The 26,829-nt window shown below is 43.1% G+C and overlaps 2 protein-coding genes across 3 annotated transcripts in view; one reads left to right on the forward strand and one right to left on the reverse strand.

The window, feature by feature from the left end:
* Positions 1-9,567, reverse strand: part of THBS4 (thrombospondin 4) — a gene marked incomplete at both ends in the record, with an annotated part of 42,277 nt that extends 32,710 nt beyond the window's left edge. The window contains 3 exons of the mRNA XM_082012756.1: positions 684-931; positions 5,035-5,238; positions 9,480-9,567. Coding sequence (XP_081868882.1) covers positions 684-931; positions 5,035-5,238; positions 9,480-9,567 — 540 coding nt within the window. The remainder of the gene's footprint in view (positions 1-683; positions 932-5,034; positions 5,239-9,479) is intronic.
* Positions 9,568-16,357: 6,790 nt separating this feature from the next.
* Positions 16,358-25,206, forward strand: MTX3 (metaxin 3; the record flags this gene model as incomplete). 2 transcript variants are annotated; one of them, XM_082012990.1, is made up of 9 exons in its annotated part: positions 16,358-16,438; positions 17,020-17,089; positions 18,798-18,874; positions 20,406-20,498; positions 21,737-21,919; positions 22,067-22,143; positions 23,011-23,168; positions 23,585-23,673; positions 25,096-25,206. In XM_082012990.1, the coding sequence occupies 9 exons, from the start codon at positions 16,358-16,360 to the stop codon at positions 25,204-25,206; spliced, it is 939 nt and encodes a 312-aa protein (XP_081869116.1). The 2 variants fall into 2 exon arrangements, with proteins under 2 accessions (XP_081869116.1, XP_081869117.1); XM_082012991.1 differs by having other exon boundaries at positions 25,070-25,144.
* Between the last annotated feature and the right edge of the window lie 1,623 nt (positions 25,207-26,829).

Consider the following 26,829-nt stretch of genomic DNA (forward strand, 5'->3'; position numbering starts at 1 on the left):
CTCATTTTCAAGCCTGCAATGAAACAGAGCAAGGGGGCAATGTTAGGGGCAGAAAGCCTTTGCACCCTCCAAGGCATATTTTGTATTACTGATGATGGAAGATGCTTGTGGAAGATACTGTTTACCTCGGACTGCTGACACGGAGATGACAGGAAGCTATGCCAACCCCTGGTTGGCAGACAAAGGAAGAAAAGCTATTGCAGTCAAACAGATGTGATTTGAACTCTCGCACCACCTGAGTCCCCCTCTTTTGTCTTATTAGTCCATGTGGCTTATCATGAAAAGGAAAGCCCTTACAACAATCCAACAGCCAAGGGTTGCTCATACTGAAGAGCTGTAACAAACTGACGAAGGTCTGCCCTTAGTGCATCAGCTAAGTCCTTGCAAAAAGTCCAGTCCCCAAGAAACACCTAGACTGATGCGAGGGAGGTAATATTCATTTTAATAAGCTAAAAATTATGTTTACAATTAATAGGGTAAGTATTACTGGGTTCAATGAAGCTAAGATTTCACCTGTTCCACAGGGAACTCATATTTGTTTCACAAGTTAATACTCAAGTATTACTGAAGCACAACTGTACAGAGCTTGGCTGCTGCAGGAGCTGAGGTCTGGATTCAGTGATCCAGAGGATCGCTGGTGATCCCTCTTAAGAGCTCAGCCTGCTCCCAGTTTTCCTGCTCACCTGTGACTTCTCCTGGAAGGTGCGCAACTCTACTGCCGCCGACCTCTGAGACAGCGCTGAAAATGCTTTTGGCAGGTCCTGAACGGCACCTACTTGCAGGCAGTCCAGATACAACTCTATTGCGGTCGATCCCTGCTGCAGGCCACTCAGCCACAAGAGGACAGCATGAGGTTTCCCATCAGCCAGCTGGATGTTGCTAAAGATCACTGAATTCATTCTCCCGTCGCTCTTCAGGTAGCGCAGCACCACTAGTACAAAATACACAGAAGGACTATCAGAGGGTAGCAGATAACCTAAGGCTGATCAAGGAAGATCCTGCGGAAATCTGCAATTGCTCTGGTATTTTTCCACATGTCAGCTTTTGTAAATGAATCCCATATGCAGATATAAATGGTAATAACAAATGGGACACTGACTCTCAGACCAGGATTACCAGGACTCCTGCGTGACTCCCCATTTGTAAAGCACTGCTTCCTGCAGTGTTTTCTGCTGCTTTGTCGAGGCCTCCCTAATTGGCTTAACCAACATCACCTTACTGGGCATAAAGTGCTAAAATACAAGTGGTAAAGGTAAAAGGTGTAGCAGACAGCCTGCAGTCGGCACTTTGGCAAGTACATATCCGATAGACCTAGAAATACTCTGTAGCAGAAAAGTATAGCTAGAAAAATCAGTTTCAGTGATGCATATTGCATTCAGTGAAGACATCTGACAGTGTACCCAAAAGCATCATTAAAGAAACCAAAGGAAGCATGATTCCAAGCTAATAATCTGCATTTCTCTGTAACAAATAGTAAGTATAAAGAAAATACAATGCAGAAAAGACATCCTCCAGCCTATGACTAAGCCCCCTCTAAACTCTTTAAGGCATTAGTGAATGACTTACTTGATAATTCACACAAGAAATTCTCATTTAATGAATTAAAATGCACCACCAAAAAACACAACAGCAGACAAACAAAAACTCTTACATGCTGCGTAATATTTAAAAAATGTCTCTTTCCTAAGGAAATTGGATTGGTAAGCTAGGATCTGCAAGCTAAGTCTCTTAGATGAGCTCGCTAGTTCTCGCCACAAAATCTCTCCCTGGCTCTCCGAATGCATATCTACAGAAGCAATGAGCTAAGTGTATAACTACTCTACAATATTAGACAGACCTTGTTTCAAAGATCCCACTGACCACCAGCCTGCACGTCCCTCATTTCCTCATGATAACAGTTACATGCATTGAGAAGTCCAGCTGCACAGACGCTGGGCATCTAAACAGTTAAGTGCTGGCTCTTGTGAACATCTGTTTGAAGTTCAGAGGGCTTCTACTGTTGCATCAAGTGAGAGCTCACAAACATTCTGACCTTCAAGAAACACCTACATTAACATGAGGTCAACTAAAAATGGTGGATATAGTGGAGGGAAAAGCTTGTACTAGCTTCAGAGCTAGTAACACCTGCTAAACTCACCCCATTTCTATTCATTTAACAAATTATCTTCCCATCTCTCCACTACTAATGTACCCTCTTTGACGCTGTAACACCTCCATTTTCCAGTGACTTTCTGAGTTACTGGGTACATGCTCCCTACTATTTTTCTAATTGCTCGGTTTAACAATTAAAAGAATCCAGATTTATACCAGCATGAATGAGGCAGGGTACGTATCCATCTTTAAAGTCTACGCTAGTGCTAAAGTATCAGCAGCTGTAATCAAGAATGTTTTCACGGCTGTCTATGTCAAAACACTGCCAGAGCTGAGATTTCCGCAAAGGTGCATGAGGTCACCAGTGACCTTCTAAAAGGTAGCATTTCTTGGCAAACTCAAATATCTGGCAAGAGAGAATACCTTGCAGACATTTTATTTATGTGAATATTATGCACTCCTAGTCACATGAAAGCAAGGTCTTTGGATCTGGGCCCTGCATTCAGAGTGAATAAACTCAGCAGTAAGCTAGAGAAAGAAAGAGGAGATGGTGGCAGGGCCCAGAATGGACCCTGCCAGAATAGTTTCAGGACAAGGAGCAGTCTGGCTTGGAAGGAGGATCAAGCATTCCTTCCTCAGCCAAAGCCAAATATCCATCTGGTAAACCAGCATAGGCTTTTGAAGGGAGATTTTGCTGGACCACATCCTCCGCCTCTGTAAGATTTAACTCATCCAAGCCCCTGTGTTACGTATTTACTGCTAGGATACTGTACACTGACATTCATATGAGAATAAGTAGCTCATGTGTACTGCTTAAAGAAACAGATTCTCAATGAAACTACTAATCCTGCCAGTAAATAGGAACTGCTTCACAGAATTGTTAAGTTACATCACTTTTATGCACTTAATTGCTGTTTGCTCCGTAAACAAATTGTTCAAAAAGGCTAAGAAACCATGGATGCTATTTGCCTCTGAAAAATACATTGGTCTAACCAAAACAAGCTGAGCAGTTGCCCAGGAATTCATATCTATGCTTTAAAAACATTTAGGTATTATGAACATTTTACTTTCAGGTATACCACAACAAAAACTGAACACAAGCAAACAATTCCAAACACAGCTCTCAGATGTGGTACTTGAAAGGATAACCAAGGCCTGCTTTGGGCTATTCAGATCAGATTTGGGTGCATAAGTGGAAATACAATGCAGAGGAAGTAATACACACATATGCACCCTTCCAAAATTGTAGATATTTAGACCCTGCATTTTGCTAACATGCCAATGTTGGCTCACCACTTAAGTGATCACCTCCAGTCTTGAGAGGATCAGAAACAGCCCCCACACTCCAGACTTTCAGCTTGCATGACGATCTCCTGGATGCAGTTGAACTTAATGTATGAAGTAGCCATGTGGGACACTTGACAATTCCAGAGAGATCACATGTGAAAAAGTTGCCTACTACTCACATGCTGCTATATGCCTTATACAAGGTGCACTGAAGTCATGAAGCAGAGACCCCATGGAACAGCCTTGCTGCAAAAAGCCTCCCTCTGTTTGATAGGTCCTTTACAATGGGTAGGTTACAGATATCCCCCATCTACTCAACTCTGGCCACTGACAGGACAAGTTTCTTCATGCTGCCTGTCTAACATGTCACCATCCTGTCACACACACTTCTCAAATACAACACTAACATACTGAGGACAAAACCAAAAGAAGCCATGTAACCTTCCAGCAGAAAGCTTCTTACGTCTCTTAGTTAAAACATATTAGTAACCATCAGGCATGTAGGTATTCTTGAAAACCAAGAGAAGAATTTGATATGTTCAAATTCTATGCATATAGACATATCTGTGTGCATACATATGCATTCTTATATACATATATAACATTTACATGCGTAATTATGTATGTGAGAGGGAGAGACTAAGTGTGTGTGTATCATTTGTTTAGCAATTAGGTAAGTCAGTGTTAGGAATTGTATGACACTGATAAGGCTGGGTGACCATGTCTTACCCACCCCCAACACACACATAGCACAAAAGTTCTTATTCCCTGACCTAAGAGGGATTTTGGCAGACCTGGTAAAACTACCAATGTTTTATCTAACTCATTCCCCTACATTTCTCAAGCAAAAGGTGTGCTTTTCTTCAGCATATACAGGAACTCTCCTGTTCTGAAATTTCTCAGTAGAGTTGCTCAGTGTATGGGACTCAGCTGCCCAATTACAACATTTGCAGCAGCAAATTATCATAGCAGTGGTGAAACCAATGGAGCAACAATAATTTACACCATTCAACAATTTTTCGCTGAACCTTAAAACTGCAATATATCCTAGATGTGGTCTAGAGAGCAATGACTCTCCATTTCTAAAAGTCTGCTGAAGTTCTTACTCTGACTCCTGTTTCAATAAACAGAGAACAAACACTTTACTTCACCCAAAAAATCCTGTAAGTGCTAGGAATGTTTGTCTTGCCTAGTCACATCTAACTTCCAGGGTCAGCAGAACAAGAACCTGTCTTTCATATGCATGAGGCAGCATGTGCGTGTGTCCCTCACATTCCTGAGTAATAAGAACCAGTGATTGTCCCAAGGGGAAAAAGAAAAAAGAAAAAAAGAAAAAAAAGCCACCAAACCAAATTGACTCCTTTATCCATATTCCATTTTTTTTTCCTCCTTTCTCAGCATTGCTCAGAGCAAGCACCATGGCAGAGTGGAGATACCAGCTGATTGTCAGATCAGCTTCCCCTAGCCAAGAGACAGCAGCATCCTGCCAGAGGAAGGAAAGAGACAGGAAGTGAGAGGGGATGTAACTAACACTTTACCTTGTGAGAGGGGCCCAACAGGAATGACTCAAGCACACAGTTTTCAACATCCATCTGTGACACACCAATAACTATGGATCGAGCACTAGTTTTCCCCTACATACTCCAAACAACTTACCTTTATTCATCCGTCCCATTACCGTAAATTCAAAATACTTGCTGTTGTCAGCTGATGAATACAGGCCAAATACGGTGGCTGTGCTCTTTGGCTGCAGTTTGAATGTCAAGAGCAAGTATACTTCATTCAGCGTAGGATCACCAAGTGCTTGTTGCAAGAAGTTCGTTACCACTCTCTTGTTGGAATATGGAAGAAGATCAAAAACTGAAAAATAATCGAGTTTCAACAGCAATTTAAATATAATAATGGCCAAAGAAGAATGTAGTGTGAAGCCACCCATTGGAGATTATATACTCTTTGCTATTTCCAAATGGATACTTTAAAATGAACCCAAGTTGTCCTACATAAAATAAATAATATGAGAACAAAAATTAACAATATGAAGATCATCTTAGAGATCATCTAGTCCAAACCCCTGGCATTGGCAGGGACAACTTAAGCAACCTGATATGGCGAAAGATGTTCCTGCCCCTGGGAGGGGAGTTGGACTAGATGATCTTGAAAGGTCTTTTCCAACCAAAACTATTCTATGATTCTATCAAAATATCATCTAGATTTTATTGCAACTGATAATCTTTTAGCAACTTTTTTTAAAGGGAATTATTGCTAAGTTTCTAACATAGAAATATCTAGTCTTCAAATTGAGTTACTCAAATAGTTTCAAGTAGATCTCTAAAATTCCGCTCTTCTGAGGATGTACCTCAACGAAAAGCTTTTCAACCTATTTCTGCTTTCATAAGTTCAGATGCTTTTGTTCACATTTCAATTAAAATGAGGATCCAGCATCAAAATTTTCAGACAAATTCCCAGTGAACACCTTAAGAACCATTTTGAAGGCATTCGCAGGGCACCAATTTTAAAATGCTAAAAAGCCAGGTAAGCAATATGATGTTCATAACCTCCTTCTCACTTCACTGACTTCTCAGAAGACGTATTATATAAATAAGACTCAACTTTCCCTTCTGGCACAGATAACAAAGAAAGACAGGCCTAACAAAAAAATAACCCTGAAGGCATAGTGAAAGCTATTTCAAATTTTTCTTTTAATTTTTGCACCATGCATCAGCAAAGAGTCTAACATTATACTCATACGTATGTCAGCTACCTCCTTTATGGCACTGAAACAACATACTGGGGTTTTCCTCAATGCTGCTAAACCCATGACAACTCCAAACTCAATAAACCATTCCACTAGGTTTCTTGATAATCTCCTATTTCAACCAACTGTTATTAAAGCAGTATATATATTATACCCTTCCAATAAAGCCTGATAAATGACTCTGCAAAAGCATTATTTAAATATAAGGGCATATTTAGTCATTCTACACCACTGCCATTGCGTAGGCCTATCATAGCTGGGCCATATTTTTCTCCCACACAAGCACAATACTGTAGAGCTCCCATGGGAGAAGAACCCTAACACCAGGCAGACAGCAAAGGCACATGACAGCACATTGTGCCTTACATTCAAGCCTGTGATTGTACCACTAAGTGTAATTTCCCAGGCCAAAAAGTGGTGGATCTTTGCAAATGACTCTTTTCTACCCAGCATGTCCTCGAAGCTGCCATCATTGACTAAGGTGATGGGGCCATCCTACCAATCCAGTGTTTCCATATGCTACAAGCAGGAGAGGACTGAAGAGCACTCAGAGGACAATCACATGGGCACACAGACCTACCCACAGCCATGTGGGAAACCCTATTAGAGCCTGGGTTTGTGCTGCTTCCATTGCTCATTCCGGAGCATCCATTCATCTAGACACTAATGGTATTTCCAAAAAAGAAAAATTAAGAGGTTTTTCCCTTTCATCTCATGAAACCATTGAAATACAGATAATCCAAAATACAGATCCAAGTCTACACTTGTATTGTGTTCAAGGATCGCACGAGTCTACTGAGAGTTTTCAGGACACAATACAAAAAGAACCAGGCCTTTGATTTGCATGCACTTGTAATACTGTTGTCAAACAACTAAGAAACACGTATCTGAGATGGACTTGGCCAAAGGACTTCTCTCTCATTCAGTTCAGATTTACAGCACCCCAGGACAATCACAGCTTCTACCAAAATCAGCAACCCAGACAGCAAAGGCAAAAGGCTGGGTATTTCATCACATTCAGTGCACAGAGAGCAATGCAATTGCCCAGGCAAGAGACTGAAATGCAACTCTGTACAACTACTCTGTACAACTACTCTGTACAACTACTCTGTACAACTACTCTGTACAACTACTCTGTACAACTACTCTGTACAACTACTCTGTACAACTACTCTGTACAACTACTCTGTACAACAGCATTTTCCAGGTAATAGTCATTCATAAAATACAGCTGCGTCTTCTCAGCCGGAGCACCGCAATACAGTACTTAAGTCTTTGACAGCAGAAGATAGAGCTATACATTTTGTCCAGTCCTTCTAGGTCTATTGGCTAATTTTACATCAATTCCTGTGAGACTAATTAATCTCTGCTAGAGTCAAACACTTAAAAATACAGGAGAAATATTATAAAAGTAATGACTCAACACTGGCAAACGTCTGTCTAACCTTAGGGAAAACACTTATTGAAATATTTGAAATTTGCATATTTAAATGAATGCTCAAATTGGTTTGCTAGTTGCGTTCTATAAAGCACGTTTCCTCAACTGGATTCTTTGGCACCACGTTATCAAACCCTCTCTTGGGATATCTTCACTAACCAGCATGTAGATGCAGTACATGACCGGATCCATCCTTTAGGATAAACTACACACATGCTAGCAAACGTGGCTAGCAGAAGAGAAGCAGGGTTATGAAAACTCATTTTACATCGTTAGTAGAGTTGGCAGAGAGAGACAGCTCTTAGAACTTACAGATACAATTGATTGTTTGGAAGGAACACAAAAAAGAGATCCACAAGGATTTCAGACTTCATTTTTAGAAGAATCTCATCTTTTTGTTCCTCTCCCTGGAAAGGCAAACTTGAAAACAAATGGATAGAAAAGGACTGCCAAAGTTGAAAGGTACAAGCCGCTGGTTTCAATCCGTGCAGTGAGAGTGCAGAGTCAGGCATGCCTCCAAGCATAAGCATGCATACCCACCGGGACAAACTGAGCCCACTCGTGAGATGGGCTAGGAATTCTCTCCCCCACCTGCTTTCTGTGGTTTTCAGAAGGGAGCTGATCACCCTCCTATGAATGCTAACAAGGAATCAGCTACACCTTGAGAGAGCGGCAAACCACTCTTCGGGGGTCTGCCCAAAACCATCAAGGCTAGGTCTTCAGATGGGAGTTAAAAGACATGACGGGAAGCCCTAAGAGGAGGCAGCAGCATGGAGGAATGAAATTAGTGGCACCAGAGAGAACGGAACGCAAAATAAAAGACCCTTTCTTTCCCTTAATTCTGCTGCCATGTCACACAAGCTTTTTGAGACCCTCCAAGGTTCTCCTCTGGGCACAGTTAACCATAATAAGTATAAATTTCAACACTGCCTCACTGCTGTTCAGCACATTTCAAGACAATTAATGATGGCTTACACACCTGGCGTGAAACCCTAATCCCACTACAAAGATTTCTGACTGTAAGAAGGTGGAAGTTTCACACGCTGAGAGTGGGGTCTTTCACTGGCTACTGCCCGTGACAAGCTGCAAATCTGCTTCTATTTTTAAAAATATGGCAATACCCTACTTCTCAATATGACACTTTTCTGAAATGCTTTTACATCAAGAAGGACTTTAATAAAAGCCTTTGGAAATGCAGCTAAATTAATGGGATTGGCTGTCGTTTAGATCTGCTTCACTTAACTAAGGAATAACAGATTAAAATGTCAAACATCATTTTGTAAAACAATGGAGGGGGTTAAAAATGCAGAGAGAACCAGGAGCAGCTTCAAGGCTCCTGGGCTCGCATCAAGATACACTAACTGCTGCACTCCGTAGCTGAGCTGGTTCCAGTCACAAGGTGCTACTGAAGAGCGATACCACTCGCTTTATGCATGCTCGAAAATAAAGCGGCTCCTGACTTACTCCGTGCATAATATTGCCGGATTTCCCATGCACTTTATGAAGCAGAGTTTTCCCGACGAGTTTTCATAGCTTAGCAATTAACTTCTCACTTACGAGAACTTACAACTGAAAAAGTGCTCCTCAGCCGTTCAACCCACCTTCTTGCCCCGCTATAAAACCAGACCGCTTTTTGCCGGTTGCTGGAGGGGCGGCAGATGGAGCGGCTACACCGCCACCCACTCCCTCCGCTCGGGCGGCGGGGCGCAGCCCGGCGGCGGGGCGGCTCCGCGGGCTCTGCCCGCTCCGGCTGCCCTCGCACCTGCGGCGCCGGCAACTCCCCAACCCCGCGTCCCTACCAGCACAGGGCTCCCGGCGGAGGGGACGGGACGCTGCAAACCCGAAGAGGCCTTAAATGAAAGGGGGGAAAGAAAAGTTTGCTAAACCAAGGGCGACGGGGGCCCTTACCTCGGGGCGCGGGCGGGGCGGCGCGGCCCGGGCACAGCTGCAGGGCGAGCGGCAGGAGCAGCAGGGCGGCGCCGCGCTCGCACCCCATGGCGGCCGCGGGGCGGGCAGAGTGGCAGAGAACGGCGCGCCCCTCCGCTCTGGGCCCCGCCGTTTAACGGGGGCGGCCCCCGGGTGCGGGGAGGGACGGCGGCTCGCGGCAGGCCATTGGCCAGGGCTCCTCCGGCCGCTCGGGGCGGGCGGGGGTCGGGTCGGGCAGTCGTGGGCCGCGGCGGGGCAGGGCCGAGCCTTGGGGTGGGGCAGGGGGGAGCGAGCCGTCGGGGCTCGCGCCGGGAGCGTCCGGCGGCGGCGGGGGTGTCTGGGCCCGGGCAGGGCCCGTGGTCTCGCCCAGGTCTAGCAAAACCAACACCTGCCCGGGACCCCGGCGGGAGTCTGGCCTTTGAGGAGCCCTGCAAACTGGAATGTGCCTAACAGCATTGCATTAAAAACGGGCGGGATGCTCCCGGGTGTAGACTTGGTCTCGGCAGGAATTTCACTCATCCATTTTTCCTAACTGAAGTGTGTCACCAAATGGAGCCATGTAGATCACGGGCTGGGGCAAACTGGGTTCCTAGAAGACTGTCAAAGTGAGGAACGTACTATCTCCTCCTCCATTTCATTTCGAGAGCTCAGGAACATTGAGAGAGCTCAAACTGCCAGGATTGAGGCTACTGGAAAAGGTTGCTTGCCTTAACAAACCCTAAACCAGGTGAGTTAACTGAAGTCACTTTCAAAAAACCAAACCACTTCTGCTTTCAAGTACCACAATTTTCAGTATTGTGTGTGCCCCCAGGATGTCATCCTGTTGTTTCTCCTCTACTCCAGAAAATTCCAGCCTCTGCGTTGCTGACGTTATGAAGCCATGGGAGAAAGGGAGCAAGTGAGCAAGACCCTTTGGGGCTGAGCAGCCGTGCAACTGGTCTCCTCCGCGCCCACGTGAAACCACCCATCATGCAGGTCACAGCACTACCGCCCTGTGCTTTCTGTTCGCAGTCGAAGGGGTCTCCCACAGGAGATGAAGAGCTGCAAGGTGCTTCTCCCACCCAGGAGCTGACAGCATGTGGTGGGCTCCCCAGTCTGCTGCGTGGCCCTCTTTGTCCTGTGCCTCTCTATGTGCCTCAGGCCTGCAGACAAACCTCTGTCATGTTAGAAGAAACCCAGGAAGCCATGGCTGGCCCCCTTGCAGCTTGCTACCCAGCACACAGTTGGAATAGCTGGAGCTGTCGGATGTTATTTACATCATAAAAAGAAGGGCAACAATAGGGCGGAAATTTTATGTTAAATGAGAAAAGTGGTGTTGATTAATATTCAGTCACATCAGGCTTGGCATATACAGCTAATGAGCACCACAGAGAAGAGCCCTCGGGGGGCTCATTGAGTGTAAGGCAAGACACAGCACGCCACAGGGCTGGGGCTGCAGAGTGCACTGCAATGGGTCTGCCCAAGCAGCTCCGCCACTGCGCAGAGCACGGCATTGGCTCCTCTCTGACGCAGGCACAGTGGCATTTTTCAAATACCTTCAGCTGGCCTGTATTCACATGCCCATTCGTTGCCCTCCCCGCATGGTATATACGCTATGACACACCCTACTTCTTAGCTTATTTGCGTAACAGTGTTGACCCACTCCTTTAGTTGCTCATTTCTTCCTCTGCCCGTCACCAGGCTGGAGGGTGCTCCCCCATATCTAGTGTGTCCCAGCACAGTGCTATTCCTCCTCCTCACCCCGCTCCTCTTCTGTATATGTCTCCACAAAACAAGAAACGCCTCGGCTTCACTCCCAACATCCTTGCCCCCGCGGTGGAAGTGACAGGATGACGTGATGGTGTCAGCGGGCTGGCAGAGAGCTGCACAGTGGAGTGAGAAAAAGAGAGCAGCAGGTGCAGAGTGCTGTGGAGCAGGGAGAAAGAGGGAGGCTGAAAGGGGGTAGAGCAGGAGGCAAGGACGTGGAACACAAAAAGGAAGGACAGACTTTCAGTGCCACAACCTCTCTAGAAAGAAGTCTCAGTCCAGAACTCGTCCCCAACCTAAACGATGGAGACAGCGCAGATGCTGCAGAGGCTAATATGTGGACCTAGAGCAGCACTGATGTTGCTCTACTATCTACTAAGAAGAAGCCTTTCATCACCAAAGAGCATTCTCTGAAAACATGGGCTTAAGTGCCTGACAGAAAAACATCACAAAGGTCTGCAAAATCATCACAGTTCCTATTAAAGTACTCGGTGACTAGAGCAGACAAAAGAAAGGGGATAAAAGGATAGTAAAGTTTTGCTTTTACCTGTCTAAGGGAACACCATCAGTTGTTTGCAACCGTTTATTATGTAATTTACTGGCATTTATCAAAACATACTAAATATTTTCTTGAAAAAATCCCTTCTCTGTCAAAAATATTTATCAAATAATTTTAACTTATCATTTTTCACTTCTGATTTACAGAATCACAGAATCATTAAGGTTGGAAAAGACCTTTAAGATCAAGTCCAACCATCAACCCAACACTACCATGCCCACTAAACCATGTCACAAAGTGCCACGTCTACACATTTTTTGAATACTTCCAGTGATGGTGACTCCACCACCTACCTGGGCAGCCTATTCCAATATTTGATCACTCAGTAAAGAAATTTTTCCTAATATCTAGTCTAAACCTCCCCTGGCGCAACTTGAGGCCATGTCCTCTCATTCTATCACTAGTTACTTAGGAGAAGAGACCAACACCCACCTCACCACAACGCCCTTTCAGGTAGCTGTAGAGAGCGATAAGGTCTCCCCTCAGCCTTCTCTTCTCCAGGCTAAACAACCCCAGTTCCCTCAGCCGCTCCTCATAAGACTTGTTCTCCAGACCCTTCACCGGCTTCGTTGCTTTTCTCTGGACACGCTCTAGCACCCCAATGTCCTTCTTGTAGTGAGGGGCCCAAAACTGAATACTCTTATTCGAGGTGTGGCCTCACCAGTGCCAAGTACAGGGCAACGATCACTTCCCTACTCCTGCTGGCCACACTATTTCTGATACAGGCCAGGACACTGTTGGCCTTCTTGGCCACCTGGGCACACTGCTGGCTCATGTTCAGCTGGCTGTCAACCAGCATCCCCAGGTCCTTTTCTGCCACGCAGCTCTCCAGCCACTCCTCCCCAAGCCCAAGCATTGCATGGGGTTGTTGTGACCAAAGTGCAGGACCCTGCACTTGGCCTTATTAAACCTCATACAATTGACCTCAGCCCATCAATCCAGCCTGTCCAGATCCCTCTGCAGAGCCCTCCTACCCTCCAGCAGATCAACACTCCCACCCAGCTTGGTGTCATCTGCAAACTTACTGAGGGAGCACTCAATCCCCTCATCCAGATCATTGATAAAGATATTAAACAAGACCAGCCCCAAAACTGAGCCCAGGAGAACACCACTTGTGACCAGCTGCCAGCTGGGTGTAACTCTGAGCTCAGCTGTCCAGCCAGTTCTTTACCCAGTGAAGAGTACATCTGTCTAAGCCACGAGCCACCAGTTTCTCCAGGAGAATGCTGTGGGAGACATTGTCAAAAGCTTTCCTAAAGTCCAGGTAGACAACACTGACAGCCTTTCCCTCATCCACTGTGTGGGTCACCTGGTCATAGAATGAGATCAGGTTGGTCACATAAGACCTGCCTTTCATGAACCCATGCTGGCAGAGCCTGATCCCTTGGTTGTCTTGCACATGTGCTGTGAGCGCCCTCAGGATGAACCTCTCCATAGTCTTCCCTGGTACCGAGGTGAGGCTGACAGGCCTGTAGTTCCCTGGATCATCCTTCTGGCCCTTCTTGTAAATGGGTGTCACACTGGCAAGCCTCCAGCTGTCTGGGACCTCCCTTGTTAACCAGGACTGCTGAGAAGTGATGGAGAGTGGCTTGGCAAGCTCCTCCGCCAGCTCCCTCAGTACTCTCGGGTGGATCCAGCCCCATAGACTTGTGGGTGTCCTGGTGGCATAGCAGGTTGTTAACTGCTTCCTCCTGGATTATGGGGCGTTAATTCTGCTCTCCATCCCTGTCTTCCAGCTCAGGGGGCTGAATACCCTGAGGATACTTAATCTGGCTATTAAAAATTGAGGCAAAGAATGCATTAAGTACCTCAGTCTTTTCCTCACCTTGGTGACAATATTCTCCCCCGCATCCAGTAAAGAATGGAGATTCTCTTTTTGTTGTTAATATATTTGTAAAAACATTTTTTGTTATTCTTTACAACCATGGACAGATTGAGTTCTATTTAACCACACAGGAGTTTCTTGCACTGATGCAGATCAACCCTATGGAAGGAGGATGTTGTTTGTAGCATTATATACTCACTAGTGTTAGATTTGTGAGGGCCATATTCTTTTCTTGCTCTACATCTGCTTATTCTTCATGCTTATTCATTAAGAATGCACATGGAAGCAATATTTGGCAAACAGAGCATGCTGCACAATACAGTATAACAGAAAGGAACCAATTCACATTGTATATAAACAGAAGTTAAGTCTGTGTTTAGATGAACTCAAGCCAGTACACATAAAGGTCACTGCAATTTTTCCAGTTTTCATTCCTATGCTGAGTTTTATTATTGGTGTATGTTCCAGACTCAAGTGGATTTTGTGCTCAAGCACAACCTTCTTTAAGGGATTTTCACAAAGAATAATGTTTATCTGCTGTCTGGAAGGGGCTATCTGACCTTTTAATTGTAATTTTCAATAAAAAAAACAAAATACTAGCAATTGCCTTTTCACTCTTGTGTATTCTCTGAAGTACAAACTCCAGCTTAACTTGCTGGACATTAATATCTTGGATAAGAGTCAAAACATGATTATTGGATGTTGTGTTTTCAAGAAACTTTCATAATGTCAGTAACATTTTGTAAGGAAGTTTCTCACAGAAATATATGTCTGTAATTTTTTATATAGGATCTGCAAGTAAACCTCAACCATTAAAATATTTGTCCTGCTTACTTCACATAAATCAATAAAATTATAAGCATAGAGAATACAGAGAAGCGGCCAACATTATAGATTTTCCTTTACAGAAGTGTCCGTGACTTGTTTGAATTCCAAGTAATGGGGTAGAGGAAGCAGAAAGGAATCCCTGGTGCTTAAATCAGCTTTCATATTTTGCTCCTAATATGCATCAAGGCACTCACTGTTTTTATGGAATTACATGGATGATTAAAAATCAGGATTCATAGGCAATTAAGATATAGAAGTCATAATGCAAGTGAAATATCAGCTCTAAACCACATCCTTCCATATTTATGTCAACGTTTCTGGGTTTGATCCTGCCACATTTTTCTCCACATTTGGAGAACGTAAGATTTCAAACACGGGTTTCAGAAGAGGTTTTGCTTTTTCACAGTCACAAATTTAAGACCTACCTTTTCAAGTCAAGGCATATATCCATTCTCAATGCACCTATTTACTTTTCATTTACACTAGTAGGAATTCCACTCAGGCAACCAAGAGGAAAAAGTTCCTGAAGAGCTTTTGGATGGGGGAGGGAAGATGCAGATTGCCTTTTTCCATCTTTGCTCTGGGCTTCACAAGAGCACAGAGATTAATTGGGCCCTACGGCAATGCACAGAAAGTTTACTCTCTTATTTACCTCCTAAGCTTTCTTGCAGTCTGCAGTAAAAGCCATAAGCTGGCTCATCCTCCTCATAGAAGCAGATGTTTGGGATCACAGCTGTTAGGAGCCCTTGCCTGCAGAGCTTGTGTATCGCAGTGAGGCAATCACATGGTGAATGGGCCAAAGCAAAGTACCTGGACAGACTGACTATAAGTTAGCTGGTCACTGTAGGGAGGAAAAGAGAAGAAAGGTGTCCTTAATAAACGCTTAAGTACCTCTTTACAGGGAGAAAGGTAATGTAGCCATTAAAGAAAAAAAAAATCACTACTGTTAACATTGCCAGTAGTGTGTTTTTCTGAGGAAAAATGTAGATACGTGTTTCTTCTCCCATATTGCTCATAAACTGGAGCAGAATCCACTTCTTAGAACTGTGCAGTAGATTTTTGTCGTGACACTTTCTGCCACAAATTTGATACAGATCTCAAACTACAAGTTGGGGTAGGGGTTCAAGTGAATCTTTGCCCTTGTTCTGCTCATCTTTTTACACATAGAAGATCTGAATAGGGTGGTCAAGTGCTGAGGTTTTTTCTTCAGTCAGCATGTGGCATTTTTTCCTTGTATTGGAAGGATGGAAACATTTTGACTTAGTAGTTAGATGTGCTGTGGCATGTCTGCATGAATGCTGAAATGAAGCAGCTGACAACCTGATACCTTTAAGGATCCACAGCAAAAAAAATCACACCGAACGGGTTATCATTGTAACTTGGTCAAAACTCGTACTATATGATCAGAGTTCCTATTTTTAAAGCCAAATTGCTGACGACAGCTCTTCACATTTGATCGAAAGCCACAGTTTTTGCTGCTGTGGAAAGTCACAACTTCGCGTGTAAGAGCCGAGCCAAGGAGCTGGGATTCAGCAATGCGGTAGCATAAGCTACCATGTTTCTCGGGTATAACGACGGTGCCTCAAGGCGGGCGGCGTTTCCTCACAGGACTACGGCTTCGGGCAGCCGACGCTCCTTCCCCTCAGCGACGCTCCAGCGGCCTCGCTCCCCGGCCTCCGCAGCAGGCGGCAGTGATCAAGGGCGGCCAGGACACCCTTACGCGCTGATTCCGCGCCGCCTCCCGGACGCAAGGAGCCCTGTGGAGAACAGCCGCGGCCCCTCAGGCGCGCGCACGCCACCCGCCGCCTTCTCCCTCCCCGAGGCGCGGCCGGGGGCGCTTGGGCGCCGCCATGCGAGGGCAGCTGCGCCGCGCTTCCTGGGCCGGCGCGGACGGCGGACAAGATGGCGGCTCCCATGGAGCTGAGCTGCTGGGGGGGCGATTGGGGGCTGCCGTCCTTGCACCCGGAGTCTCTAACCGTCATGGTAACTGCCGGCGGCCGCGAGCCGCCGCGGGAGGAAGGGAGGGAAGGAAGGAGGGAAAGAGGGAGGGACGGCCGGCGCCCCGGGGCTTGCCTGCCGCCCGCGCGGCTGTCCGCGGGGCTCTTCCCCTCCGGGGGAGGCGGCGCCGCCGCCGCCGAGGGGCGCGCCTGCCCTTTTCGCCCTGAGGCCGGGCCTGTGTCGGGCGCGGGGACCGCCACTGCCGCTGCGCTCGGCCGGGGCTGGGAGGCGACGGCGGCGGGGCCCGGCGCGGCGGCGCGGCCCCTGCCTGTTTCCCCACAGGGAGCCGCCTCGCCGCGCACCGTCGCGTCTTCCCCCCGGGGAACCGCGGGCAGGGCCATTGCCCTTTGGGAGGGCGTCGTGCCTTCCCGCGGGCTGCCTGGCCCCGGCCTTCACGGGCGTCGTTTCCTACAAACGCGTTACGGCATTGAAGCATTTACGCAGCGCATTTGCTTTTAGTCGGTCTTGTGTCTGAAACAGTTTAAAACAACTTTCAAAGTGCTGTCTTACAGTTTTCTTACACATAGCGACTAGATTTTTTTTTTTACCCGCAATCTTTATTGCAGGCTTACGCCAAATTTTCTGGTGCTCCCCTGTCAGTAAATACTATAAGTAACTCTTGGAGACCTCCAAAAGGTACCATCTTTGCATTTTTTATTCTTTTAATCATAGCCATGTTATGAGTTCCAATTTCTGTGTTGTTTTCAAGTTTGCTTTGTTTTTGTGTTTATGAGTGTAACCCACCCCAGTACGGTACATTGGTAAATGTAGGATCAAGTCTAATTTTGTGGGAATAAAATAATAGAAAACATAAATAAAGTGCCTCAAAGGATAATTTTTTTTAAATGTGTATGGATGAAGCAGTGGACAGCCAACAAAGCAGTGGTGCCAAGTACACACCTGTTTCTGTCAGGCAGTCTAAATTGATGGTATAGTGAAAGCAAATTTTTAAGCTTTTTGCACTTTGCATATTTGTAATGATAGTAACTAGGCTTGTGTATGGAAATAGTATTCCTCAATTATACATCATTTAATGGACTGGTACAGTTGGAATTGTAATAATGATAGTAACTAGACATGTGTATGGAAATAGTGTTCTTCAATTATACATAATTTAATGGGCTGGTACAGTTGGAATTGGAATGTGAGCTTCAAAGAGTATAATTTGCACCAGCTGGGATGTTTAGTTCTGTGCTGAGCTACAGAGATTGACTCAGAAAAGGTGACTAACAGCCTAGTTGCCACAGAAGTTCAAGATAAGGTATTGGAAGGGACTTCTTCATGTTGGATACTTCTACTTACTGCTTATCTGTTTGCTCAGCATTTAAGTTACTGTCTTGGTGTGTTCCAGAGAGGTAAAAATCCCTGCAGGGTTAAAGTATTCTGTCATTTACACTTACCACATCATCAGTTTAGGCTTTACTGTATCCATGCAGAAGTTGTGCCTTTGACTGTTGCTTTTCAGTGTATTGTTTTCTGCTAGCAGAAAATACCAAGAACTAGCCTGGGTGTACTTGCCAAAAGTTCAGTGGGTTTCTTAGAATCATAGAATAGTTTGGGTTGGAAGGGACCTTTAAATATCATCTAGTCCAATGACCCTGCAATGAGCAGGGACATCTTCATAGCCAAAATACATAAAATCCATTTAAAAAAATCCAAATAGTAAGTGTTGCTGATCATTGATACTTTAATAGTATTTAGCAGCACAGTCATGTTAGGCTCATTGTGGCAGTACGTTGTGAACATGCTGTCTGTGCTGTAAGATGGCCCCTGTTACAGAGATTTTACACTTTGATCCTGCAATCTGATGAATAAAGGTTGACCAGTAGGCTTCTGGCAGAAAGGAAGTACTTGGTTCTGGAATACTTTATGGTTATGCAGCAGTAGCTTGGGCAGTGGTTGTAGCAAGGCTAGAGAAAACAGGTTGCTAAAATGGATTTGGAGAGGAAGGGCAGGGAAAAGTTGGAGTGGAGGAAGAAGAGGCCCAGATGTAAATGAGTCGAGAGGACAGTTGGACTGGGTTGGATTTTTTTGTCTTAAGATGAACATCTGAAATCCAGACAAGTAGCTTTGTTCTAAAAATCTAGCAGAAGACATTGGCTTCAGTCTGATTTGATGTGGGCCCTTTTTTATGTATTGTTATTAGTGAAGGCCACAGTACACTAAACGTATTTGTGACCTTGGTAGAACTCCCCTGCTATATAAAGCTTAGGTTATGCATACATGTTAGGAAGATCAGAGCATGCTATGGAGAAAAGGGAAGTAAATGAAGTGACTGATTGCTTTCTGATTATGTTAGAACTCATCCATATAAATTGTTGACTGTATTTTTCATTCCTTCTAGGAGATATACCAGTCCTGATATCAGAAGACATTGTTATTTCTCAGCCAGCAAAAATACTAAACTTCTTAAGAAAGCAGGTTGGTCTCTTTCAAAAGATTTGTGTTCTCTGCCTTGTAGTGACTCTGCATGTCTCCTGTATACATTGATACAGACCTCTGAAAACCTAGAACTCAGTTCAGACCTAGTGCTTTCCTATTTTTCATACATGCATGAGAATTACAAAATGGTGGATAAGAGATTGCTGTTTCAAAGTTTGATTGTTAGTTATGTGAAAGATACAAAAATAGGCACGAGAAAGCTGCTCATTGAAAAGGACAACAAACTGGCCTTAACTGAGCAATTTCTCACTGAGAAACTCTTGATTCCAACACTTTTAACATCATTATGGCTTTGCAGACCTAGGATATCACAGTTTGGTAAGTGTTGTTTTAACCGCTGAAGTGGGTAATCATCTCCCAGTGCTTTTTTTGAAGGATAACACATACAGTGTTGTTTTTAATTTACCTAGCTTTTCTATAGCTTGTTGTGTAAAAATGTCTGCAAGCATTTCTTGATGCACGTCATGTTATTGTGTAGTCACCTCCTGCTTGCCTTTTGCAGATCTCTTAATGTATTATTCACAAAGAATAAAGCTATATGGTTTCTTCTTTTCACAAAGTAAAAAGATGTCTAAGAAAGCATGGCATCATCTTTTTATTTCTAAGATGGTCCTTCAGCCCACTATTCTGCTTTTACATTAGAAATTCAGTTCCTGCGTAGTCAAGAAGATTATCTGATGACTGCTATGTTAGTGAAACTTTAAATCTTCAGGGGAGAAAACCAGAATCTGAAAACGTCACGTTTGAGATGGGATTTTAGACAGTTGTTTTAAAGTTTAGAAGTTTCATAGCCATTTGAATATCAAAGATGCCTTAATGTTGGGAAAAAACCCTCTTTGAGTTGAAGTATAACAATAATATGTTTACTGTTCAGATATCTAAGGGTCAGCACTGACGCTTTGTTTCTGAATTAATGAAGCAAATCTCCTCTCCCTCCAAAATACTTACCAGCCTTTTTAATGTACCTTAAAAGGATCCAGTGTCATAATTAAAAGGTCAGTCAGCAGTAACTGCGTTAATTTAGCTGGGCATTTGTTCCCTTATATTGTTAGCATCCAACTTCTAAACTTCTAGAATGGTAGTTAAAAGGAAAAGATGGGAATGCTTGCCTTTTTTTATGCATACGCCAGCTTAAGTGCCAGGTGCTTCTTCAGAAATAAAGGTGGGAACTTAGTAGAGGTTTGCTACATCCCTAAGTACTGAAAAATTGCCTCTGTATCACTGGACAGTTGCTTGGGAAGCAATGGGAAGGAGACATAAGAGTTGTTTTGGGAGTAGGAGGGCCCAAAAATCTAAGAATGCAAAATTGAAAAGGGAAATGCAAAGAGGTTTGACACAGCTTGCCTGAAGAAGCAAAGAAATTCTCGTGAGTGTGTGCTTTTTGTCCTGAGAAATGTTGTTCTGTTTATTAACTTGATAGCTGTTAAGTTTGAAGCAACTTCAAGTTGCATTCTTTTTGGAAAGTTCTGTGTAAAAGTATTTGTAGTATGTAATTTTTTTTAATTCGTAGAAATACAATGCTGATTATGAATTGTCTGCCAAACAAGGAGCTGATACACTGGCATATATTGCACTACTTGAAGAGAAACTGCTTCCTGCTCTTGTAAGTATTGAGAAATGCTTTATAATGGTCAGAATTTTTGGAAATGAATGCTACAAGAGGTGTCCAGCCATGAGAGACATTAAAGTCTCTCAGCTATAGTCCTGGCTGGAATCTATTTGCTTTGTTAGTCCAATTTTGGAAATACTGCCTGGCAGCTTTTGAAGCGGAAAGAAGTGTCTGTCTGTGGGGTGTGACGTAATAGGAGTGAATTTATGAAAGACATTTTAAAACGTTTAAAAATGTTTTTTCTTTCAGGTGCTTATTGGGAAACGGTATCCTGAAAACAGCCACAATATGCTGTTTTCTTGTTTCATTTGATTCTTTTGAAAAATCTTTGAGTGAGATGTGTTATGTCTGATGTGGGGTGCACAACTGTGGAAAGCTTTTGAACTGTTCAGTTAGAACTTTTGAGAAATTAAAATACCCATCAGTAGTTTCATTTTTCAGTCCTAAATAACACATGGCCACATGCTGTTACAAAGCATTGGAACAGGCTGCCCAGGGAGGCGGTGGAGTCACCATCATTTGGAAGTATTCAAAAAACGTGTGGATGTGGCACTTCGGGACATGGTTTAGGGGACATGGTGGCATTAGGTTAATGGTTGGACTTGATGATCTTGAAGGTCCTTTCCAACCTTAGTGTTTCTGTGATTTTGTGATTCTGTGAAATTTAATGTGAGTACATTACAGCTGTAAAAATCCCCAGACATTGGATCTCTTGAATGACTTTGGCTTCAGTTTGTACAGGAAAAAATATTCTGACCAGCTGATACCATAAGCCAGCCTCTTCAGCTGACCCACAAATTTTCAAATTAATAATTTTGTAATATCTTTTCTTTTAAGATTTTTATAAAATTTTTTAAAATCTAGAAAATTCAAACTTGATACTGTACATTTGCAACTTCTTTTGTAATGTATTTTCTAGGTACTGTGTGTGTATGAATGTGTATATGTACACACACACACACACAAACATGACTGTGTATGTAATTTTATACACATGTGTATAGGTCTGTGTAATGTCTTTGCTGTTTTTCTTTAGGTGGAAGGTAGCTGTTGTCTTAATTATATAGTCCTACACTCAAAGGATTAGTATAATCCTTTATAGAGCCCAATTGCCTGAAATGACAGTAATTCCTGGTACTTCTGCTTCTCTGGCTGAGATCTTGCATGTCAAACTCTTGAGAAATATCTATTCTTACTCAAATTTAAGTCATATTTTTCTTGTGTTGATACAGCTGCACACTTTCTGGGTTGAGGCTGAAAATTACTGCAGTGTGACAAAACCATGGTTTGCCTCAAGGATTGCCTTCCCACTGAGTTTGTATCTGCCTGGAAAGATGGCCAGGGAAGCACTGAACAGGATCTTGCTGACCAGGGGAGGGCCTCCACTCTACAGTCTCTCTGAAGTGGAAGCACAGGTATGTGTTGTGCAGTAAAGAATTTGTAAGTTGGTGCTGTCAAAGACAAGAACTGAAACAGTCTAGCACACTGTCAAACAATGAATGATGCTGTGCAAACTAGCCTTGCTACATCTAGGGCTCTTAGACAGTCTTGTGTCTCATCAGATATACAGGGATGCCAAGGAGTGCCTAAATCTCCTGTCGAAGAGATTGGGAACATCTCAGTTTTTCTTTGGAGATACGTGAGTGTTTTTTTTTTTTTTTTTTAACGACTAATAAAGTGGGTACCACGTGACTCTGTGAACACTTAAACTTTTTTATTTCACCTGCCAGAATGTTAAAAGTGCTGCACAGTAGTTTCATGTCTCATACTCTGCTTTGCGTCTGAGATAAATCTGAATGAGCAAACAGGGCACAAATGAGATCTTTGGTCTAAGGCAATGCAGTGTCTCCCTTACCCTGTCTTTTTTCCACAGAGTGGCAGATGCTGCCCGCAGCTGTTAAGAAAATGTGAGGTGCTTGATGACTTAGTGTAGAACTAGCAAATGCTTTTCTGGCCACTGAATGTCACCTGCGCTTGTATATAGAAAAAAATGCTTTAAGCTTGAGGTGTTACCATTGCTTTCATGGGATGAGGGTGTAGGTTCAGAAACACTCCTTTTCCTGTGGTATGTGCACTGCCCAGGAAGCAGATATTGCCAACAACATAGCGCCAACAGGTACTAAAAAGGATGATCTCTTCCTTTAGCCTTCCAGTCAGACCACTTCATGAGAGAGGATCCTAGTCCCCTGGCATACAGCTTGGCTTTTGTGGTGCCAGAAATGTCTTTTAGATTGGCTTGTGTATCCATGCATGTGACAACATGACTGGATTTTAATGCTGAAGTTACTGTTTCAGCTTGCCAGCATGTCTCTAGTTCAGAGGTGCTGAAATCAGTAGATAGTCTGTACAAAGTATTACCAGACTGATGTGAAAAGACAAAATGCCACAAGAGCTGATTATGTTCTGTCCCGAGTTTGACATACACAGAAAATGGTTACATTGTAGAGATCTTAATGTCTTACCTCAGTTGCCTTGGTTTTTTGTTTTGTTTTGTCACTATTTTCAGGCCTACCACCTTGGATGCCTTTGTGTTTGGTTTCCTTGCACCAGTTTATAAAGTGTGCTTCCCCAGAGTACAATTACAAGAGCATTTGAAACAGCTTCCCAATCTGTGTCGATTCTGTGATGATATTTTAACTTGCTACTTCAGGTTAACTGTCTCAGGTAAGATGTGTTTCTTGTTCCCTTTTTGTCATGTATAGTCTTGTTTGAATTAGGACTCCAAGATTCCGTCTGTGAACCCAGGCAGAATTAGGTTTTATGTGGTTTATGCTGGAGCTTCTGTGGGGAAATGAGGTAGAGAAACTTCCAAAGTTGTGCAAAAAGGATTGAAAATTGAAAGCAGGGGTTAATACTCAGTTTTAGACTCTATCAAGCATTGGCAAAATGCACCTGCATCTATGCTATGGCTCATGCTTAGTACTTCTATTTTTCTCACATGGAATGGCTTTTCCACTTAAATTCTTCTTAGGATGAAAATACTGCATGAACTTTCTCTTGAATGTGAGATAATTTTTTAAGGATTTAAAAGCTTTTGTAAATACGTTTTCACTCTTCATCTTTCTGCCTTCACTCTCCAGGCCATTCTCCAGCTGGACAGGATACAGCAGATGCTAATCTGCAGAAACTCACACAGCTTGTAAATAAGGAATCCAACTTGATTGAAAAGGTTATTTTTGCTTCAGTCTGCTTCATTGTCGTTACTTGTTCACAGATATTCTTGCATGACAACTGCAACTGTACAATGGACATTTTATTTTAATTGCTTCTTTTCCAGTGAGTTACTTTGTGTAGCCAGGCAGGAAGAATTTCATGTGATTTGAGAGGAATAATTAATGAAGCCTTGTACACTAAAAAGTATTTTTATTACAATCAAAAGAACATTGTCTTGCAAGTGTGCTTACCAGGAAGAGAAGGGTGTCCTTCCGCAAACGTACATTCCAGCAAAGGAGGAGGCAAATGTATTGATCAAAACTCAGAAATGGTACTGCAAGATAAGACCGATCGCCAGCTCTCCTTGTTCCCAGCTGAATGCTGTAGGCACTAACTTACAGTCACTCTTTCTCCTGCTTATTCTACATCTAGTTTTTATTTCTTTATATTCTTTGTTTCTAAGGCTGTCACTCAGCACATATCAAAAAACTATGTAAATTATGTGAAAAATACTTCTGAAGAATTAGTCTTCTGATGCAGATTGAATGCTTTAACTAGAAGAATAGAAGGCATTTCTGCCTGAAAAGATTGGTGTACAAAATAGATCCATTAACTGTGATCAGCTTTTATAGCATTAGGTATTGATAGTATCTCCTCCTTGTGGTATGGAAGCGTGGCTGTGGAAGTTCTCAAGAATGGGTTACGTAGATGTTTGTCAGGCATGATTTAGGTAAAGCTGGTCCTGCCTTGAGGAAATGGGATGGACTGGACAACCTCTGGAGATCTCCCCTGTGCTGTCTTCAGTGATTCTGTTTATTCTGTAGTAACTAGACTCCTTGTGATACCACATGATGCGCAGGGCATTAGATGGATTTCCATGAAAACGTAGAATCTTTATATTCAGAGATTAAATTTAACCTGTCTTTGAAAAGGCCTTATCACAAATTCTTTATTAAATACTTTTTGAAATCTGTAACTAATCTAAATTCACCCAGTGCCTCCAGAACATTTCTAATTTGAAAAAGATTTGTTCTTGGAAGGTGCTGAGCATGCAAAAGCATCCATTGATGTTAGCATTTTGAGTTTTGATCAGCTTTCTAGCAGCATTTGGCTATTGTATGAAATTGAAACTTTGACCTCCTAGAAGGACCTCCTAGAAGAAGGTAGCAATATTGCTTTCTTCAGTAATCTCAGCGAAATGATTTGCGCAGAAGCCCTGGGTTTGATGCACCATATACCAATGGAATGAACAGCAGCTCTAACACAAGCATATACTTGGGAGTGGAAAGGACCAAGGCATCAGTTTTGTCTGGGCCTGAAATAACAGGGTGAAAAATACCCCAAACCAGCATTAATGGTGAGAGCCTTAACAAATAGACTAATTGTATAATCTGTATTCTACTGTTTGCCACATCCGGCTCTCATTATTTCTCTACAGATGGATGACAACCTTCGTAAGAGTCCTCAGCATCCCCCTCGAAAGCTAACAACGCTCAAGCTTGCTGCAGGTGGAGAAGAAAGCAGTCCATTGAATCGTTTGTCACCTTGACAGCTTTTGTGGCCATACACATGTGTTTGCCTTCAACTCTTCTGGGCGCCGCAGTAAATTTTTTCACATGAATGCTGTTTTGCAAGGGAAGAATCTGCTAATGGGTACAAGTAGGGAAGAAATACAACTTTACAATTTCCTATCTACCTGTTCTTTTAAGAAATGCATAGTTCAGGCTGACCGCACACTAAGCTGAGGCTAAAGTAAGCAAGATGCTTATTCCTGCAGATGTTAAAGTGATTTTGTACAGCATATTTTTGCCTTAGCCTAGCAGAAATGTTGACCAAAATTTAAAATTCCACTTACAGAATGTTCACCATTATTTTATGGATTTTGATTGTACTGTAATCATGTTATTATATGTGAGTGGGTATACTGTATCTGTCTGAAAATCAGAAAGTTCAATTGCAAAATCAGTGAAAAGACTGGGAAAAACATGAAACGTTGCCCTTCATGGCAGCTGAGAAATGAAAAGCAATGAGAAGAGGTTAAGTATTTTTTATTGTACTTTCATAAACACTCTTGGGTCCTGCATTTTAAGATTGTTTGTATTTTTGAAAACTTGTCATGTTGTACTTTGAGGGTGACTGTTGAAAAGTGTGTGCACTGTGGGGAGCACAGTGATGTACAATACTAACATTTCACAGATACCTGGTATTAGTCCTGTGTGAAGCAGGCTTAACCTGTGCACAGGGTAGTACCACCCGCTGCAAAACTGTTAAGTCAAAATCACATAGGACTGGTAGTGAGATGGAGAGGTTTGATTAGCTCCTGTCAGGACAGGAGACTTGACTAGGAAACATACTGTGGCTCTGGATTGAAAGGAACTGGTTAGGGCTTTATAAGAAAGCTGATGTAGGCTTTTAAATTTGTCACAGATGCCTTTGAATTAGTTTTGTTTTATTTTTTTATAAGCACTACAATTAATTCAAAAATAAAATAAACATTCAAATTTTTATTGTTTGACAGTCTAGTTCAGAGTTCTTTTATCTCTGCAAATTGTAATACGTTGCAGCGCATATTTCTTCTGTTTAATTAAGGGACTTATGTCACATTGTGTTTTCTCTTAGCAGCAGCCTTGCCAGTTCTAGAGACCCAAGCAATTTCATAACAAGAGAGATGCTGTAATTCTCTACTGGCAACGCACCGGCAGATGCTTCATGAGTGGGTGTAAAGAGAATTAATCAAGGAGATGGGCCAAAATGGCAGCGCTTGGAATGCAGAGTTCCGATAGCTGTATGTATGGGATGACTGTTCTGTTTTTTGTCTTTTTCTGGCCAAATTGAAATAGTCTTTTAGCTTCCCTTCAGCTACTAGTCACGTTTGAAATACATAGATAAATTATTTCCTATTTATAAAGACAGGATTGTAGATTGTGTACATACTGTACTTTCAGACTCAATATGTAAGAAATGTAATATCTTTAACATTTCTTAATTAAAATCGGAATGTTGGGTTTCTAACGAGCACTTTAAAATAATGTTTAAGCTTCATGCTTGTACTAGAGTATTTGTTTCAGTGATTTAAAATTAATCTAGTTCATACTCATGATAATTGTATAAACTGACAGTCCACTACATGTAAAAGTGAGTCAAACATTTAAAATTTTTACTGCTTGTGTCT

This window comes from Phaethon aethereus (genome assembly GCF_964289735.1).
Source record: "Phaethon aethereus genome assembly, chromosome: Z".
NCBI classification, from domain to species: Eukaryota; Metazoa; Chordata; class Aves; order Phaethontiformes; family Phaethontidae; genus Phaethon; species Phaethon aethereus.